This window comes from Lagopus muta, chromosome 2 (assembly GCF_023343835.1).
Source record: "Lagopus muta isolate bLagMut1 chromosome 2, bLagMut1 primary, whole genome shotgun sequence".
Lineage (NCBI taxonomy): Eukaryota > Metazoa > Chordata > Aves > Galliformes > Phasianidae > Lagopus > Lagopus muta.
Genome location: NC_064434.1, coordinates 107,048,051 through 107,065,866, shown reverse-complemented (window position 1 = coordinate 107,065,866; position 17,816 = coordinate 107,048,051). Strand labels below are relative to the sequence as shown.

The window sequence follows — 17,816 nt, the reverse complement described above, 5'->3', positions numbered from 1 at the left end:
CAGTATTTTCTGTAAGTTGCTTCTTAAAGGTTATCTGTATAAACTTCTGGCTTGTCCTTGTTTTGTTGAAGTGAAGAGGGAACTGTCAGATTTTCAGCTGGCACCGCAGGGTGGTGATGAAAAATACAGAGGGAGGTGCTGGCTGCAGGAAAGGGGTAGTGTGCAAGATAACCATTTTCAATCTCTGCTTCTTTAAAATGAGTAAATACGGCCCAGCAGCACGTAAGGATGCTGTGTACCATCAGAAAAGTGTCTTAGCCCTTATTTGAGAAGCAGTCTGCTGCAGGCTGCCGGGTGAGCCGCTGCTCTGAGCCCCCTCCCAGCAAATGGCTGCGGCGGCAGTGCAGCCGTGTGTCGGCGCAGCAGCAGGCTGCCTCCAGCCGGCACTGCGTCAGCTCCACGCCCCGCGCCGTCAGCTGACCGCCTCCTGCAGCACCAGTGCAGCAGCGGCTGCAGACGCGGCCAGGGAAGCCCATGTTTGCCATCCCAGGCTGTAGGTTTCTCCTCTTGCAGCTGTCCTGTTGGTATGCATAATTGATAACTGCAGCTGGAGGGTAGACTGCGTGTGGAGAGATGGACAGTCAGCCGAGCGGTTGGAAGGATAAGGGTATTTGCTCTTTCAACTTTTTTCTCTATTTTTTTTTTTTTTCCTTAAGCTAAAGATGCTGTGGGTTGCTTTTAATGAATGGTATTTTTAGCATGCGTTTGATTGTGGGGCGTATGTGGAGGTGTAAGATACATTAGCATTGCATGCAGACCGGTAAAGGCTGCAGATTAGAAGAGATGAATGCAAGCGGTGCAGAAAGAATAAATAATTTATGTTGGTGAAGCAGCTTGTGTGGCACTGCAGAGCTCTGCCAGCCCCACTGAGCCTGCTAAGAAGAGCTCCTGTGGGTATGCGGTGCACAAATAGCACCATATCCAAATGTACTTCATGTTCCTTTAAAATTTGTGTGTTATTGATAATTTAAAAATATTAACCATTAACTCAAGAGAACGTCATGTCTGCGGTTCATGTGGTTCGGTCGTTTTATGAGGCGACATTGCATGCAGGCTGCAGCAGGCTGCCTGCTTCTCCCTTCGTTGTGGTGTGTTTGGGGTCTTCCCTTAATTGTGCTTGCTCAGAGTTGCCCATATTTCTGTGGGATTCTAGGTAAACCTGTGCCTGGTGTCCAGAATGCAGAGGTGTTGTGCTGCGTGGTAAATAAGAAGCCAGCCTTAAATTAGTGTGCTGCTGACCTTTGTTCCTGCAGCCGCCAATGGGAGATCCCTGTTGTCAATCTCTGGGGATCATTATTAGTGCTCACTGTGTAAGAGTTTAAGCCTTACCAGATACGTAATCTCCAAAATTTATCAGCAGGACAACCTTTGGAAAAAAATGTCATAATCTCTGGATACTGAATTTGTTAAAGGTCCCTGCAGTGCTTGGTACTGCTGAACTTTGCCTCTTTTTCTTTTTTTTTGTTTTTTTTGTTTTTTTTGCAGCCATCATTTCAGAGTTGTTTTCCTTCAGTGGAACAGAGTTGCCAGCTGTGTGGGATCCACACAATGCTCTGTCAGAATCCACTTAGCAAAAAAAAAATGCCATGGGGGTAAAAGTTGGCCCTGCAGAGTACACTGAGGTTCTAAGCTTTTGTTAAAGGCAAGTGGATAGCAGAAAAAAATAACCTGCAGCGCTTAGTCACCTGTACTTAATATGTCATTACTTTATGTGGTCAGTATCTGTATGTCAGGCCTGAAATTCTCAGGGTTAAAAAAATGAAAGGGTGTGTGTGGAAGTGAACAGGTTGGTTAGTTACCTTTGGTGCTCGGAGCCCCTGCTTCAGGCTGGCTTTTGCAACCCAATGAGCAGCATTGGCTGCAGTCTGTCCCTCACTGCCCCTGAGAGCAGACATTTCCCAACCCTGAATTTGAGGCCTCGAGAATAATGGAGTCATTCTTGGATTGAGATTAATGAGTTTCCACTCAGGAGCTTGCCTTTCTCACCCAGGAGAGTACTGAGGGCTGTCAGAGCTGCAGGCACTGAGCAGTGTGGGGTCATGCAGGCAGGGCACCTGGGGCTGCATGCTTCAGTGCAAGTGGGCCTGGTTAGCAAGGAGTGGAGGTGGTATCAGATGGACCAGGCAAACCTGAGCCTGTCCTACATGTAGATCTTGTGCTGTGTACTGTGCCAGGTGGCTCAATTTCCTCTTTCCCAGGCCTTTGTTCTTACAGAAGGCATCCCATCAGGTGGAGGAAGCTGTTCTCATGCCTGTTTCTCCCAAGGAAGTCCCTGCTGCCTTGAGATTTAATTAGGGTATAATTTATGATTTATAAGAAAATGGAAGGTGAAGCAAGAAGTTTTTTGGGGAAGCAGAACAGTCTGGTTCCCCTCCTTTTGTGACTGCACTCTGCCAGTCATGCCCATCCTTGAAGTGCTCTCTGTTAGAGTTTGTTCACAAGGAGATGTGGCAGTCTTCTTTCATGTTTTCTTAGCGTGTAAGGCTTCAGCAGCATGAAAAAAAATGGCTAAAGTTCAAGGATCGATGACACGATTCGTTTTGCCCCTTAATAAGCACAGAAGCAAATATTGCAACATGCTTGTTTCTGAGCTTAAACATAAACTAAAGAAAAATGGAACAGTCAAATCTAAAATCGCAGGGGGACCAAAAGTTGGACTTTTCCCCTGAGGTGCTATTTCCTGCTGGAAAATAATCTTACGTTTTGCTTTGGCACATGTGGCACATTCTTCTGGAACAGCCATAGGAGTTGAGAAAGCGGTGCAGTGAAAGTGGTAAAGCCCTGTACCTGCGGTTATTGATCTCTGAGATAAGCAGGGTGAAACCAGATTACCCAGGGGATGGCATGACTTTTATTTTTAGCACTTTTAAGGCCAGGCCCACGTGGTGTAATCAGCAGTGAGGCATCTAAGATGGGTGATTTGTGTTTTAATTATTTCAATGAAATGTGGAGTTGATGGCTGAGTAATGGTAAGATGAGTGCCATAGCTATACTACCAGGTTACCCCAGGATTTATTTTCATTTTTTTATTAATGTGCTGAAAATATCTCCAAGTTCTGGCTTAGGTGTGAGAAGTGGTAGAATAGGCCTTGATATCTGAAAATGTCCTAATGAGCAAACAGGACTTTGGAACGGTTTCCTGAGTTCATGCACTGTGAGTAAGTGCACACACACGTACATGATGAACTAGAAATAAAAGATGCTGCATTGGCACATTAAGAATTGTTACCTAGTGTTTGCATTTTTTTGAATAACTTGGAAGCATTGGACTTCATTTTAGTTCTAGCTTGTGCTTTGTGGAGTCGGTGTTGGTTTTTCATTGCTAGGATTGTGGGCAGGTGTGCCAGGTGTGAAACCTGTGGGCTCCAGATTGGCTCTGAGACCTTGGGGGCGTTCAGCTGGACAAGTGTGTCCATCCTCCTGCATGCACTGCTCCTTTGTGCTGCCAGGGGCAACCTGGACAGGGAGGGCTCTGTTGGTCCTTGCTGGCTCCCCATGCCTGGTACTCCGTGCAGTCCAGCTACAGACTTGCTGTTTTTCCAGCCTGAGGTTGTTTTGTTTCAGTGAATTTCAGCAAGGTAGTCAAGAACCCAGCTGGCTCCTGGCACATCTGAGTGGGGTAAAACCACTCTGCAACTGCTCCTGCATACAGTGTCAGCCACGATTTAAAACAAACATATGAAACACAATGTGGGACCATGTCATTCTGATGTAAGTAGTCATTAAAATGTGAAAGCCCAAGCCTGCTAATGGTGCCTGTACTTGGATGGCTTTGCATATGTGCTGGACCACCACGTTTCTCAGATTTCTCTATAGTATGACTAGATTTGTGCTTAGATGCAGTGGGGCAGATCAGTCTGTAGGCAGTGTTTGGCAGGACCGTAAGGTCAGGGCATTCTGTGCTTTGGCTGCCTGGGTAGCACATTGCTTGCTTTGACTGAATGCTGCTGGGAGGACTTACAGGAGGCATTATTGCTTTCTACAGTGACCTGAAGGGAGGTGTTGTAGTGAGGAGGGTCAGCCTCTTTTGCATAGGATGAGAGGGAAAGGCCTCAAGTTGCACCAAGGGAGGTTCAGGCTGGCTGTTAGGAACGATTCCTTCTCCCAAAGAAGGTGAGGCAGTGGCACAGCTGCCCAGGGAGCGGTGGGGTCACCTGGAGGTGCCCCAGAGCCGTGGGATGTGGCACTGAGGGACGTGGGCAGTGGGTATGGTGGGGTGGGTTGATGGCTGGACTGGATGATCTTGGAGCTCAATTCCAGCCTTAATGATTCTAAACCAGCTTCCACCTGACATTCTCGTAGCTCCATCCCCAGCAACTGCGTCCTACCCGGCCACCAGCCATGGTGACACAATGTGAAGGCTGCTTTCCTTTGGGCATACATCTTTCCATGTAGGCCCTCCAAATGAATTGCCCACCTGCAGAGCTGCCTACAGAGGCAGGTGCTGTGGGGCGCAGACAGGCTCTGTGCCGGCTCCTTGCTGTGCGGCTTTGCTTTGGGGTCGGATTAAGTTGGATGAGGGCTGAGCGAGCTTGGGAAGGGGAGCTGCAGCTTTGGGTCTGGGCTGTCAGATGCTCTCTACAGAAGATCTGTGGAAACCGTGAAGATCACTGTCATGAGTAATTAAGAACTTTAATTAGCTTGACCGGAAAGTGCCCCTCTAAAAAGAAATCGGCAATTTACCTATTTGTGGTCTTAATGGCCATGATGGCAGTTTTCTTCTACACCATAGAGACCTTTAAAAGCTCCATCTCTGTAATTCTGTTAAATTTCTGTGTCAGTACCACGCTGTTCTTAATCTGATCCAGAAAAGGCTTCTAGTTGTGCTCCTGAGCTGCTGTTACTGTTTGAGGAACAGAAGGAATTTCTGTTTACGTTTCAGAGCGCAGAAAGGCTCTGTGTCATGGCCGCTGCGCGCACAGCCTCTGTAAATCACACCCGCCTTGCTTTCTCTTCTCTCCCCTGTTACACAAAGGGTCTTTCTTTGGGCTGAGCCCCTTTGTGTGTCCATTTGCACGTGCCCGGCACCGAGCAGCGCTGATGGCAGCCGGGCTCTCCCACAGCTGCGTCCCGCGGCCGTCGCGCCGGGGCGGCCATTGGCTGCGGGCTGAGGCAGGCATTGCGTCGCTGCGCTGCCCCAGCGCTGCCCCAGCAGGAAGTGAAAGGCGCTGGGAGTAGCTGCACAAGGCTGGTGCATGCAGGCACGCTCAAGATGGATGCCAAAATGGGTTAGTCCCTTCTCTTTCGCTTTTACTGAGTGTCTGTGAATTACACTATCGTAGATCTCGAGGCTTATAATTTCTCTGTCTGAAAAGGAGAGGATTACTTGGTTTGGTTGTTTGTTTTTTTTAAAAAGAAAAAGAGGATTATCGGGTTAAATACATTGAACCGCTGTTTTTTGTCATCAGAAACTGCATTAAATTGCTCGGTTTTAAGTTAAATGTCAGTGAAAGAAAGGAGAGTCTTTAGAAAAATGCGGTGATAAACCTCGTGCCGCGTAACGGTGCTTTGCTTTAAAGGCAAAATGTAATTGGATGAGTTCTGCATGTAAGGCACGGATGCTGGTGGTACTATTTTTAGATATGCCAAGTGACAGTTCGTGCTTACCAAATGTAGACAGCTGCTCTTGCTGTGAAATAGGCCCGGAATACTTGCTCTAAAAGCAGGAGATTATAGTTCATGTTGTATAAAGGAAAGCTTACAGCAGATCCTCGAGGAAAGGTGCTGAGCAGCAGCGCTGTTCTGGAGCACTTGTTTGGCTGCTGTGGGCTTTGCTGTGAATGCCGTGTGCTCGAGTTCATCCCCGAGGACTGCTGGTAGCAGTGCTTTAACCTTCCCTTTCACTTCAGAAACAAATGTGAATAGCTGGTTCTGATCAATTGGAAAAGAGAAATCAGCGTTTGCTCCCTGATTAAAAGTTACAAGTCGCTGTTTCAGATGCCTTATAACGTGGGATTTTCCCTTTGAAGAATTTACTATGAAACAAGATAGCCGTGTCATGAAGCCGAGGTCGGTGGGGTGCTTCTCCAAATGGAGCAGAGACAGCAAGGGAAAATTCTTGTGCAGCTGAAGCATGGTGTGGGAGGGCCCGGCTCGGGGGCTCTCACTGCGGAGAGCAGGAGCCTTGGGGTGGGCTGCTGAGGGTGCTTGGCATCTGTGCTGTGCTTCGGTTTCAGCATGTGTTCCTCCTGTTTTGGAGCCTGCCCTGCAGGTGGCTTGCTGCCTTCTCATTTTTAGAGCCAGGTTCAGGTATGAGGTGCTATTGCCTGCGGTACGTGGTTTCCTGTGGAGCAGCAAGAACCCCCTGTCAGTGTGGATGTTTAATGTTGCATTGCAGAGGAGGTGCTGTCTCACTGCGGAGCTGATGCTGGCTGCAGGAGGAGCAGTAGGGCCATGCTGAGTGTCACATGAGAGTCATCCATGTGGTAATGTACGGATGCTCCAGTTGCAGGGTGTAAAAATAAAAGTGGTTTCAGTGTCTGAAGCAAAAAGCGAGGCTTTTCAAAGATTTTTGTGTGATTGAGGAACAAGGGGCCCACTGCCCTTTTTGGAAATCTCCCCCAGGTGCAGCTCAGTGCGAGCAGAGCCCTCTGTTTGCAGTGCATGTAGGTGAAGCTCACCCCTTCTGCTGCCACCTTCTGCATGCCAGCTTGCTAATAAGGCGTGCAGAGACACCGGGAGACCCTTCTGTAATTGGAGACAAAACCAAAGAAACCAGATATGATGTTGGTTAATGTAGGGTTTATAGCTCATACAAGAGGAATTCAGCCATGCCTTAATTTCTGTTTGTTTGATGTGTGCAAGTAGTAAAGAAAAGGCGTGCTTATCTTTGGCCCAGAGCGTTGCTTGTTTGCCAGGGAAGCGAGCAGTGCAGCTCTGTAACATGAGGAGGAATAACAGCTCAGCAGGGCGCAGTGAGAGGCTGCAGTTCCACGAGGACTTGGAAGTCGTGCTGTTCCGAGGCAGGAGCGTCACCTCCTCGGTCGGCTGCTCTATCTCTCACCCCACATGTTGGTGGAGCCGCACAAGAGAACGCCGTCCGGCACCTGATCTGGCTGGGTGCTCGGGCTGTGTGTTGGTTGTGCTCAGTGTGGGCTGCATGCAGATTGCTGGGCTGGCTCTGTACGGCTGTGCTGAGGAATGTAATGGCACCGAGCGGTGGAGGGCTCAGATGGTTTCTTTCAACAGCAGTTGTGACTTGTTACACATTTAAGGTGTTCGTGTAACTGTAACGTGACTCTGTAGAGCTCGAAGGAATTCCTACGCTTCTGGGAATTAAATATTTGGATAAAATGCTTTGCGTTATGGAAATAATGGGTTCTTTTATGTTTCTGACCTGAGTTCTCAATTTTCCGGTGCCTGCTGCTAGGTTTCCCTACAGAAATAATTAGGACAGGATGTCAGCTTCTGAAACATGTGAAATTGCTCCAGTGGCATTTTCATGTTGTACCTTCAGAAGGATTGTGCAGACTTTGCCCTACGGAGGCCACGAAGTTACTTAATGCTGGTGCATTACCATCCTTCCATCCAGGACAAAATAGCAGCTGTACTGTTATTGAATTACTTCTTTTACAGGCATTTAGAGTAAGGTTTCCCTGCAGAGTTGTAATATGCAATGTTACAGCTAACATTCTGTACTGTCTGGGTCAGGGTTACTGCAGCCATGTCTGATCGAAGGAATAATTTGTCCACAGTTTGAGTTCTGCACTTATTAACTCTCACGTTACCTCTCTTACCAAGCAGTTTTGATGCAGAGGAGAAATTTATTCTTGTGAAAACCTCATCAGCTGTGGAAATGACAACCACGAAGGCCAAATGTTTTTGTGCACCTCACCATGTGATATAGAACTAGACTAGGCTGGGCCGTGTGCTTGGCACAGTTGTGTGCTCAGCAATGGAGAATGATGTTTGTCAGATTTCACTAATAGTTTGGGAAAAAAGCAACCAAAAAACCTTCCCAGCAAGCACCAAAACAGCCCACCATCCCAAACCAAAAAGAACTGTAGTGGACACACTAAGCCATTTCCTTAAACTTACACAAGGGTATAGTTTACAGGCATGCTGAAAATGCCATTGTGTTGTGTTCTTAGCTGAGTGTCATGGGAAAAAAAGTAAACCTGGTTTACAAATGAAATATTTTATATTATAACCCAGCAGATTTAGCCTGAATTGAATTTTGTGTTGTCACCCATAGTCGACTTCATATGCTCCCACAGGAATGACTTTAGTCAAAAGGGAAGAAAACAAAAAGTTATGCCTTTGCCTCTTTTGGACTTGCAGAAGTAGAGATCTGTTGATGTCTTTGTCCTTCATCCCAACGGGAAATCTGCAAGTGGTCTTCAAGAGATCCCCCAAGATGACAGGAAATAAAGCACCAAGTGCTGTGGTTCTGGTGCACAGCACAGTACCGTAGCTGAAGAGATTAATTCTGACATCGCTGAAGGGCAGGATTGTTCTTAAAATTCAGCAATTACATTTGAGCTAATCCTAACATCAATAATCCCAATAATCTGAAGCCCGATGCAAAGTCAGGGCTACAGTAACCTATTTCTAGTTGTCATTTCAGCTCTTGTTTGACAGTGAGATCACGAGTTCTGTTCTTGGTGACTCTCAGCAGTCAGATGAATCGTGTTCTGTTTTCATGTGCGTGCAAAAAGTATCTTGTTCTAATTTCTCACCTTTTTACATTTTTAGTTGTTGACCTCCTTTACTGGCGAGACATTAAGAAGACAGGAGTGGTGTTTGGTGCCAGCTTGTTCCTGCTGCTCTCATTAACAGTGTTCAGCATCGTGAGCGTGACAGCTTACATTGCCTTGGCCCTGCTTTCTGTGACCATCAGCTTTAGGATATACAAGGGAGTTATCCAGGCAATCCAAAAGTCCGACGAAGGCCACCCATTTAGGTGAGGTTTTTCTTTTAATTAAGGAAAAACGTGGTGTTTTTGGGAGCGGTGCTTCTGGTGCTGGCGGAGGTGGTGAATGACACGTGCATGAATATGTTGTGTAAGAAAATAAATGGTAATGCTAGAGTGTATCCATTTGCATTATAAAAAAAAAAGCCAATGAAACCAAAATGACAGACCATGCCCCAATCTAATGGCTAAGCATTTTAGTGTGATACAGCCTTCAGAATGTGAACCAGTGAGAGATGATGTACAAAATTTAAAGATTATTTCAGCACTTCCAGTGCAGTTTATTTAGAGAAAGTCAGAATAGATGCAGCAGGGGGGATTTTGAACTTACTGGGACATCAGGAGACTCCTAGCACTTAGATTTTAGCACATAGCAGCAGAGCTGTGTTCTCATATGCAAATCTGCCTTGTGATCAGAGAATCCAGGTTCATTGCAGCCTACCCAGGTAAGAAATTCAGAAGATTGGACTCTGAAGAATGCTAAGGATAGAGCAGTTAAATGATAGGATTTATTTTTTTCTTTAGGCTCTTGCTTTTAAGTAATGAAAGCAGCCCTTGTGGTGTACCATGTGTGCACTTCCCTGCAGGGTAGGAATGCAGTATCCTTGGCATTTATGCTCTTTTCTGTGTAGACTGCAGTGCTGTCTGTTACTGCAGAGCTGCATCTTAGAAGAAATAAAACCACTGATGTGTAAGAGTAATTACTGAGAGTGCTTGTTTCTGGTTTCCATGCCAACCCCATCCCACACTGCTCTTGCTTCTCTCCTTTTTTAATGAGCAAAGTGGTTCAATCTCAGCTTCCCTTGCACCTTTCAGAAAATCCTGCTTGCCTCCTCTTTGCAGCCCCCTTAACAACTTTGTGGCCTTTCCAGTTACTCTGTTTCTCTTCCACTCATCTGCAGTAAGCATAGTCAAAAGCTTTCCCAAATTTATTTCTCCCTGACCACATGTAGTTGTTAATTTTGACAGTAGGAGCCAATGCACACAGGAGACTCCACTATGTGTTGGTAGGGGTTTAAAATAATTATTTAATTAAAGAAAACAACACCTCGCCTTACAGCAGAATCCCCCTCCCCCCCCGAAAATTAATTAGTTAGCAGCAGTAGATGTAAAGTGATGTCCTGTTACAGATGGTGCTGCATTGCTCCTCTCTCTAAGGTGGAAATCAAATATATTGTTCTTCATGTGCCACAGTCCCAACTAATGCAGGCAAAAGTTGGAGTGCAGTGGGAATGGACCTTTAATGGGGTGTAAATACACACACTTGTGTTGAAAGAATTGCTGTCAGTAATTGCTAGAAAGTGGTTTTCTTTTTTCTGTATCTTCTTTTTTTTAATGAACTGATGAAAAATTTGCCAGTTTTCCCATGCCTTGGTGTATTTGTCACAGTGTTTCAAAAACATCTTCCAGCAGATTGGATATGTTGCTTTCATAGGACTTTCTCTGAGAAATGTAGGAATCTCAAGTCCCGTAGGATATGAGGTTGCCTTAAGGATTCCCTTTTTCCTAATGCAGCAGCAAAACCAGAGAACGATCCCCCTGTCCCCTGCCAGCCTCTCCATCTGTGTCTCCTGTTTTAAATACCCGCTGGCCTTCTGACTGTGACAGATGCCAGTATATGGGTCAGAGATGCTGGACGTGTCTGGCTACTCGCTGGCCCCGTGTGCAGGTCAGTGTGCCTTCTGCACGGTCTGGCCCAGGCTGTGTGCATGTCTGAGTTAAGTACAGGAGCACAACACAGCTTGATTTTTGCTCTTCCCTTCCTAAGATAGCTTAGGTTGGTTCTATTCTGTCCTCCTTGCATTCCTTGTGTTGTGAGGTTTGTCTCTTGGTGACACCGTGCTGTATGTTGGTACTGCTTAGTGCAACTCTTGCAGTAGTTTCACTAGCTGTTCTTTCTTTCAGGGCTTACTTGGAGTCTGATGTAGCTGTGTCTGAAGAGCTGATTCAGAAATACAGCAATGTTGTGCTTGGTCACATCAACGGCACAGTCAAGGAGCTGAGACGCCTCTTCCTCGTTGATGACTTGGTTGATTCTCTGAAGGTAAGTTTACTCCAGCTGTAGGTACACCAGCACTGTGCAGATAGATTCCTTGCTGACCCAGAGTAGCAAAGCCCACTTGTCCTGATGCAATTGTTAGTTCACATTTCTGTTTGGCTCCACTTGGAAGTACTAAGTAATTCCGCTGCCTATAAAGCACCAAATGCGGCCACAGGGTTGCATTGTGGCAGTACAATAAAACTGAGTGGAAAACTGAAACTGGCTTTGGTTGCATGCAGTTCAGCTGTACCTGGTGCTTAAGAGTGGAAATCTTTTAAGAAAACAAGGTGCTTCTCTCCTGTGTGTGCAGTTAGAATGCACCATTACCTCTCTTTAAAAACAAAACCTCAGTTTAGGGCTGGACTGACAGAGTGTGGTTATGTTGTTTTGTTTGTTTGTTTCTGTATTGCAGTTAATCTACAACCCCTTGCCTTGAATAGCAGGAGCTCTGTATCCATTCTTTTGCTGGAAGAATGGGGACTGAATGATGCCTTTGTTTTTCTAGGAAGGTGGATGCTTGATTCAGTCACTAGATTTTTGTGTACATAGTTGTTTTGTTTAGTAATACAAATTACTGACCGCTTCTGTAAGCAGCTGCCTAAAGCGTGCCAGACAGCGTAACAGGTATCTCACATTGGATGGACAGTACTGGAAGTCGGCAGAGCAAAACTGACAGTGAAAAAACAGAGAAAAATGGCTGCAAATCCAGTTTTGTTCCGTGAGAATTATATTCTCTCCTTTCAAGCCTAGTGCCTGGCTTTGTCTTTCAAGCTGTTGTTTCCTTTATTGAATGCAGCTTGCTGTCCATTTGTTTTTCGGTTTGCTAAATCTTCTGAAGCAAAGTTGCATTTATCCTCCAGTAAATCTCTCCCTTGCAAAGTGCTTAGTGAGCCCTCTGAGCTGCTGTGGGGCTGAGGGAAGGGATTTCCAGTGAAACTTGGAATAAGAGAGGAAGGCTGTGAAAGTCTTTGTTATACTTGTGGAATAGAAACCAGAGACAGACCTCAGGATCTTACCAGTGGTTGTGGATCCTGTTTCTCATTATGCCTCAACACAGTCAAGAGCTGGTATTGCAAATGCTGTAGTTAGCGCTGTGCAGATCTCCCATAGGAAGAGCCTTTTCCCTCTGGAAAAAAGATTGTAAGGCCCCAGGTCATCTGGGATCTGCTGCTTGTGAGAAGACCGAGGTTCTCAGGAGGGAGAGGGGAGGTGAAGCCTTAGCCCAGAGCTTTGTGTCATCATCTTCCTGCTCCTGCACGGCTGTGCAGTGAAAGTACTCGTATGATGGGGCTGTGCCTTCACGTACAGTGGATACTGCTGCCTTCTGTGGCAGCAGGGCTCAGGTGGGCCTGGCTGTGCCTTGCTGGTGTTTCCACTTGGCTGCATGGGGTGGCTGATGTCTGCCCGCTGCCCTTCGGTCTGTACGAGGCTCTCGCCTTTCGTTCAGTGGCCGAGTCCTTGGGGATCATCTCTGCAGTGCTGTGGCCTTCACCAAGAGGAAGGTTCTGACGTGACTGGAATTGCATGTTGATAACTTGGTGTCTGAGGGAGGAAAGGAACACGCTCTTTGTCTATTGTGCTTCCTAATGGCATTGAGTCTGTGTTCAGAAAAAGATTATTTTGTTTAAGGCCTATTTGGATGTGATGAAACAACAGGGTACATGGCAGAATACATTGTAGTCACAAGGTTGTCCCTATGTTTTAAAGAATTAAGGCCCCTGCGGTGTGTTCCTTCCTCTGAGTGAGGAGAATTTCCACGCCATTTGTTTGGAGATCGCAGTCCCTCGCAGTAAGGACTGGGAAATGGTGAATGGCCAACAGCTGCTTTGGTCAGCACTGCGTGAAGGGCTACCAGAATAGAATGGACTCCAGTTGGGATGTCTTCAGGGCCCTATAATCACCTTTAAAATAGTGTGGTATGTGGGGAATAGGTGTTTATTCAGCTGAAATAATTCATGTCCCCTCTCTTCTGGCATTTAAGGCACTTCATGTGGGTTAATTAGTCTAATTTATGGCAGTTGGGAGCAGCCCTCTGTGAAAGCAGTAAATGCCAGCGCTGCTCTCAGCTGCTGGTTTGAAGAGTTTGTGCTCGAGGAGAACACAGAGATCCTGATTATGTAAATAGTGGCTCTGGTTTTATATTAAAAAAAAAAAAAACCAACACAATTCTTGGCTTGTGTAGTTTAAACATCTTCACTATAGGAAACAGCAGGATTGTGTATAATTGAAGAGCTCTGTTGTAGAAAATGTCTGCAGGTCAGCTTATTGTGCATAATAGTTCTGGCTGTAAAATCTGTCTCGTGAAGAAGTTTTTCTGTTTTTATTAAACAATTGTTCAGTGGTGGAAGTCTTAAAATGGATTAAGTGTTTATGCTGCTCAAGGAGATGCTCCTCAGGAGGGTCTCCAGAAGAGCCCTTGCCAAAGGCCCAGGAGAAGCTGCACTTTGGCCCCAGTGCACCATGATCTGCCATGCACTGAGTTGCACAAGCAGCAGCTGCTCCTTAGGGACGTTGGGACACACAGCTCCCAGTTTGTCATTGCTCAACTGTGCTTTGAGAAATAGAGCTCCGTGCTGTGTTGGAACACTTCACAGTAAAGAAGCTGAAGGATAGGCATTTCTGGATCTGCCGTTAAATTGCCTTGCGCTTCGAGTACTGGAGCTACTTGTCATTGGAATGAGGTGGCAGAAACTCCATTCAGTCCATCAGATACACTGCTTGTTTTTGCTGGCTTGCATGTCATTGTCACGTGCAAGCAGAGAGCTTGGGCCCCATGCCTTCCTTCTGTCCTGTCCTGAGCTTGCAGGAAGAACAGCATTATCTTGATAGGTCAGTCCTGCTACCTGCTGCTTACATGAGCCCGGTTTTCTGGCATGGTCATAGTCCTCAGCACTGTTATTAATGCTCCCCTGCCTGTCCCTGCAGCAACTCAGGAGCTTGGGTGGCTGTTGGAGCTCTTTGCTTCTTCTGCTTGAAGCCTGAGGATTTACGGTGCTGAGTGCACGCTGTGAGTCATGGAAATGATCCCAGGCCCGGGGCTCTTTGCTGCAGTGTCAGTTCCTGGCTTTCCTCCTGCTGTGCAGAGGGGGACGTGCTGCACAGACAGACCCATGCTGGAAGCAGACTGTTGGCTTTGTTAAAGCACTGTGTGCAGAGGCTGCCGCCCACTTCCCACCACTGCACTGCAGAGCAGAACAGAGGTCTGAATGAATCAAGAGGGAGTTTGGAGAAGTCTGCTTTGTTTTTCTTGATAATCTCACCAAAGCACAAGTCATTGCTTAGAGATACACACTGCTAACTGCCCTTGCTCTGACACCCAAGTCCTGGCTTCTGCTTCGTTCCTTATGGGCTGTGCAACTCTAGAAGAAAGCGGCTGATCGGGGAGGTGCTGACACAGAAATAGAGCTGGCAGCCTTGGCCCTTCCCACCCCGTATAGGTCAGAGGTGTGCTTGGGACACTGCACCTGGCGGAGGACAGACAGTCCTGTTCAGAGCTGCTGGGGCTGCTCAGGACAGGGTCTGTGTGGGAGCAGTGGTGGGCAAAGGATGGCGATGTGGCAGCCCCCTGCCCAGGGCACTTGGTGGCTCCCAGAGACTGAAGCACGGCTGGGGCAGTTCCATATCCCCATATGCAGCACAGCCCTGCAGTTGATGCATTTGGATGCGGGCTGCTGGGCTGCCAGGCGTGCTGCGAGGTGGCTGCTGGCTCCTGGCTCCATCCCCCGGTGCTGGATTGCTCCAGCCCCTCACTTGCCTGTCCTGCTGTGTGTGTCAGAAGGGAGGCAAGTGGGAACTGGTTGCCCATTGTTGCTAAATGCTGGGTTGGAAGCAGTACATCAGTGCAGAGGGCGTTGGGCAGCCACCAGGTAGCGACCACTCCTGGTCACTGCGCTCAGCCCGATGACCCAGACACAAGGGGCCACATATCCTGTTACTGAACCCTTCAGCCACCTCGTCACACATCTATAATTACATGGGATGTGCACGGTGATGTCTGATGCTTTCTAGCTTTATGAGTGTGTTTTGGGAGTTTTTCTCACTTAGTGTTACGGCCGGTATGTTTTTGTACCACACATCATGGGCTAACGTGCTTTTTTTTCCTTTACAGTTTGCAGTGTTGATGTGGGTGTTCACTTATGTTGGTGCCTTGTTCAATGGTCTGACGTTACTGATACTGGGTGAGTGTTTCAAGTTGTGTTAAATAGCTGGCATGACAGAATAACCCTGAAAAAAGCACTGAGGTCTGCCTGGTATTCCGAGGCTGTTCCTGGGTTCTTGAGAGTGTATCGAAATGATGCAGTTGTGTGTCCTTCTAGGGCACTGATAACACTGCAGAGGGGTAACTGTGAATTGTGCTGCTGAATTTGCTGATTTTTCAGACTTTGTATCATTCAGAAGCATGGTCCCTTGTGCTTATCTGTCCGCGTTAGCTTTTCTGTAGCGTGGTTGCTATACTGTAACTTACTGGTGGAGGTGCAGGAGGAGATCTGGTCCCCTCCCACTCAAGACAGTTTGATTCTGGTAGTCCAGAGCAGCTGTCAGAAGCAAACTGGGGTCTGAAGAATGTGTATAACCCAGTGCAGAAGTGAGCTGTGATCAGGTGCACCATGCCATTAATGAGACTTGAAGAGCAGCCCAACTCCTTAGTAGATAGTTGAAATTACTGACCAATGATTTTTGTATGTAGCTTAGCTATTGCTTTTTCCTGTAGCTTTTTGAAAGAATGGTCAAGGTGAACACCAGTGTCCATTAAATAGAGCACTGTTCTTTTGTCAGTATTTATACTGGTGATCTTTTCTTTTCCAGCTTTGATTTCGCTCTTCAGTGTTCCTGTTATTTATGAGAGACATCAGGTGAGTTTTTAATAGGATTCATTAAGCACTCTGTGAGATTAGCTCTGTTGAAACAAAACCAGGAAGGAATAAAACCAAATTTTATCCTTCTAAACTCTGAAGCCTTTGAAGCACAGGCCTTTAACCAGGAGCAAGTGCCAGAGAACTGAGTTTGCTGTGAAGTCCAAACTGTGTGTGCTTCCCCCCCTCCTGTTTGGTGGAATTTAAGAGGGCTGCCCCCACCAAACAGTTATGAAACGGTCATGGTTAACCTGGAGGATTTCTTGTCCTCTTGTTCAGATTTGGTCAGGATGACAGCAGCATTAGGCAGGGGGTGTTGCTCTTGATGTGAGTTCTGAAGAAACCACTTTGGAGCTAATAATATTCAGGATTTGTGTCCCAAATCCCCATGGAATTTGTAGTTCTGACAAAAACCGGTGATGGGAGATGCTTCTGATACTTCTCTTGTTGACAGACTAATGTTACATGAAGGAGGTAAGAAGAACCCAAAGCAAAATGCATATGGTGAAATAATAGCAGAGCTGGAGCAGGGAGTATCTACAGGAGGAGGGGGGAAGCCAATGCTGGCTTAGCAGTTCCTTCTCCTCTTTCAAAAACAACCCCGCTCAGAGAGGCCAGCCTGCAATTTGGGCAAGGAGGAAGAGAAGCGCTGAGAAGATGGCAGAGCAAACAGAGCTCTGCAGCAAAAGGAAATCCTGTAGCACTGAGGAAACCTGATGGACAAGTGGTGTGGCTTAACCCCAGCTCCTCAATCCTCTTGAGCTGAAGGCTGCTCCCTGAGGGCGTAAGCTCTTTAGCAGGCCCAGCCCACCAAAGCAGCTTTCCTTCTCTGGGTGCCCCAAGGGGTGACTGCTCCTCACCTCCTCCTCAGTGGTGCACTCTGTCAGAGCTGCCTCAAGAAGAGGCGTGAGTGAAAAAGGCCTGTGTTTAAAAATGCAATCTCCTGCTGATGCTCAGCTTAGCAGTGGGCTCCAGTGAGCATCTTCTACCTGGAGAAACTGCTGCCTTTTGGTCAGCAGTCACAGGATGGAGGGTTTTGCGCTGGAAGGTGACTGAGAGGGAGCTGGGCTTGGGCTGCATCAGTGCTGAGCTCCTTCCTTCTGTCAGCAGTTGATCCTGTGAGGCACATCCTGGTGCCCTGCTGTAATGCTGCCATCCAGCAGTTGATCTGTAACATCTCCCATCTTACCTTTTAGGCCCAGATCGACCATTATTTGGGACTAGTGAACAAGAATGTCAAGGATGCGATGGCAAAGTGAGTATTTGTTGTTTGTTTCACTTTCTGTATAAATAATGTGCACAACAACCCCACACTACATGTCCCATACTGCAAGCTGTGGGAGGAGAAAGTCTTCTGGTTAAATACAGAGTGGTTGTGAAGTCTGTTCCCCTCTTGCTGTTGCTGTTAAGTTCATCCAGTTTGATTTCTAATGGAAATGCATAGATTGAAGCTACCAGTAGAACCACAGACCCTCAGCATTTGCAGCTGTGGGGCGCATGAGGAGGAATGTAGCAGTTGTACCAGTTTCTGAGGGTAGTGGTTGGTTTGCTGTGCTAATGACCTCCACATCCCTAAGAATACCTTTCTGCCTCCTCTATTTTGCTTTCTCCAATGCCGTTCTTTTTCCTCTCCCATTCCTTTTGCAGGATCCAAGCAAAGATCCCTGGGCTGAAGCGCAAAACCGAGTAAAAAGCCCGAAGCAACTTATGGATAGGAAGTTCAGCTTTCAAGGGGGAAAATACTCATTTGGATTTACATGGGGAGGGTCAGGGTATAGCGAAACCCTTGACATTGCAGTGCAATTTCACAGATCTTTATTTTTTAGCAACGCAGTGTTTGAGGAAAAATAACTGTTTTGACTGCCATGTGTTTCATCATCTTAAGTATTGTAAGCTGCTATGTATGGATTTAAAACTAATCATCTTTCTTTATCCTGTGTGCAGCACTGGCTAATACAAAAGATTTGAGAAAGCTGTACATTTTGCTTATCAGAGGTAGGCGCTGCTGCGT

At 46.8% G+C, this 17,816-nt stretch overlaps 1 protein-coding gene across 4 annotated transcripts in view; it reads left to right on the top strand.

Moving 5' to 3' along the window:
* Nucleotides 1-17,628, top strand: part of RTN4 (reticulon 4) — a 37,424-nt gene extending 19,796 nt beyond the window's left edge. For 2 of the 4 annotated variants that reach the window (XM_048935221.1, XM_048935223.1), the window contains 6 exons: nt 8,695-8,902; nt 10,817-10,955; nt 15,061-15,130; nt 15,759-15,805; nt 17,002-17,060; nt 17,453-17,628. In XM_048935221.1, the coding sequence (XP_048791178.1) occupies nt 8,695-8,902; nt 10,817-10,955; nt 15,061-15,130; nt 15,759-15,805; nt 17,002-17,060; nt 17,453-17,495 (566 nt within the window). In that variant the 3' untranslated portion in view covers nt 17,496-17,628. Of the gene's footprint in view, nt 1-412; nt 608-5,103; nt 5,229-8,694; nt 8,903-10,816; nt 10,956-15,060; nt 15,131-15,758; nt 15,806-17,001; nt 17,061-17,452 lie in introns of those variants that run through there. The other 2 variants (XM_048935224.1, XM_048935225.1) reach the window with 2 other exon arrangements.
* Nucleotides 17,629-17,816: the final 188 nt, after the last annotated feature.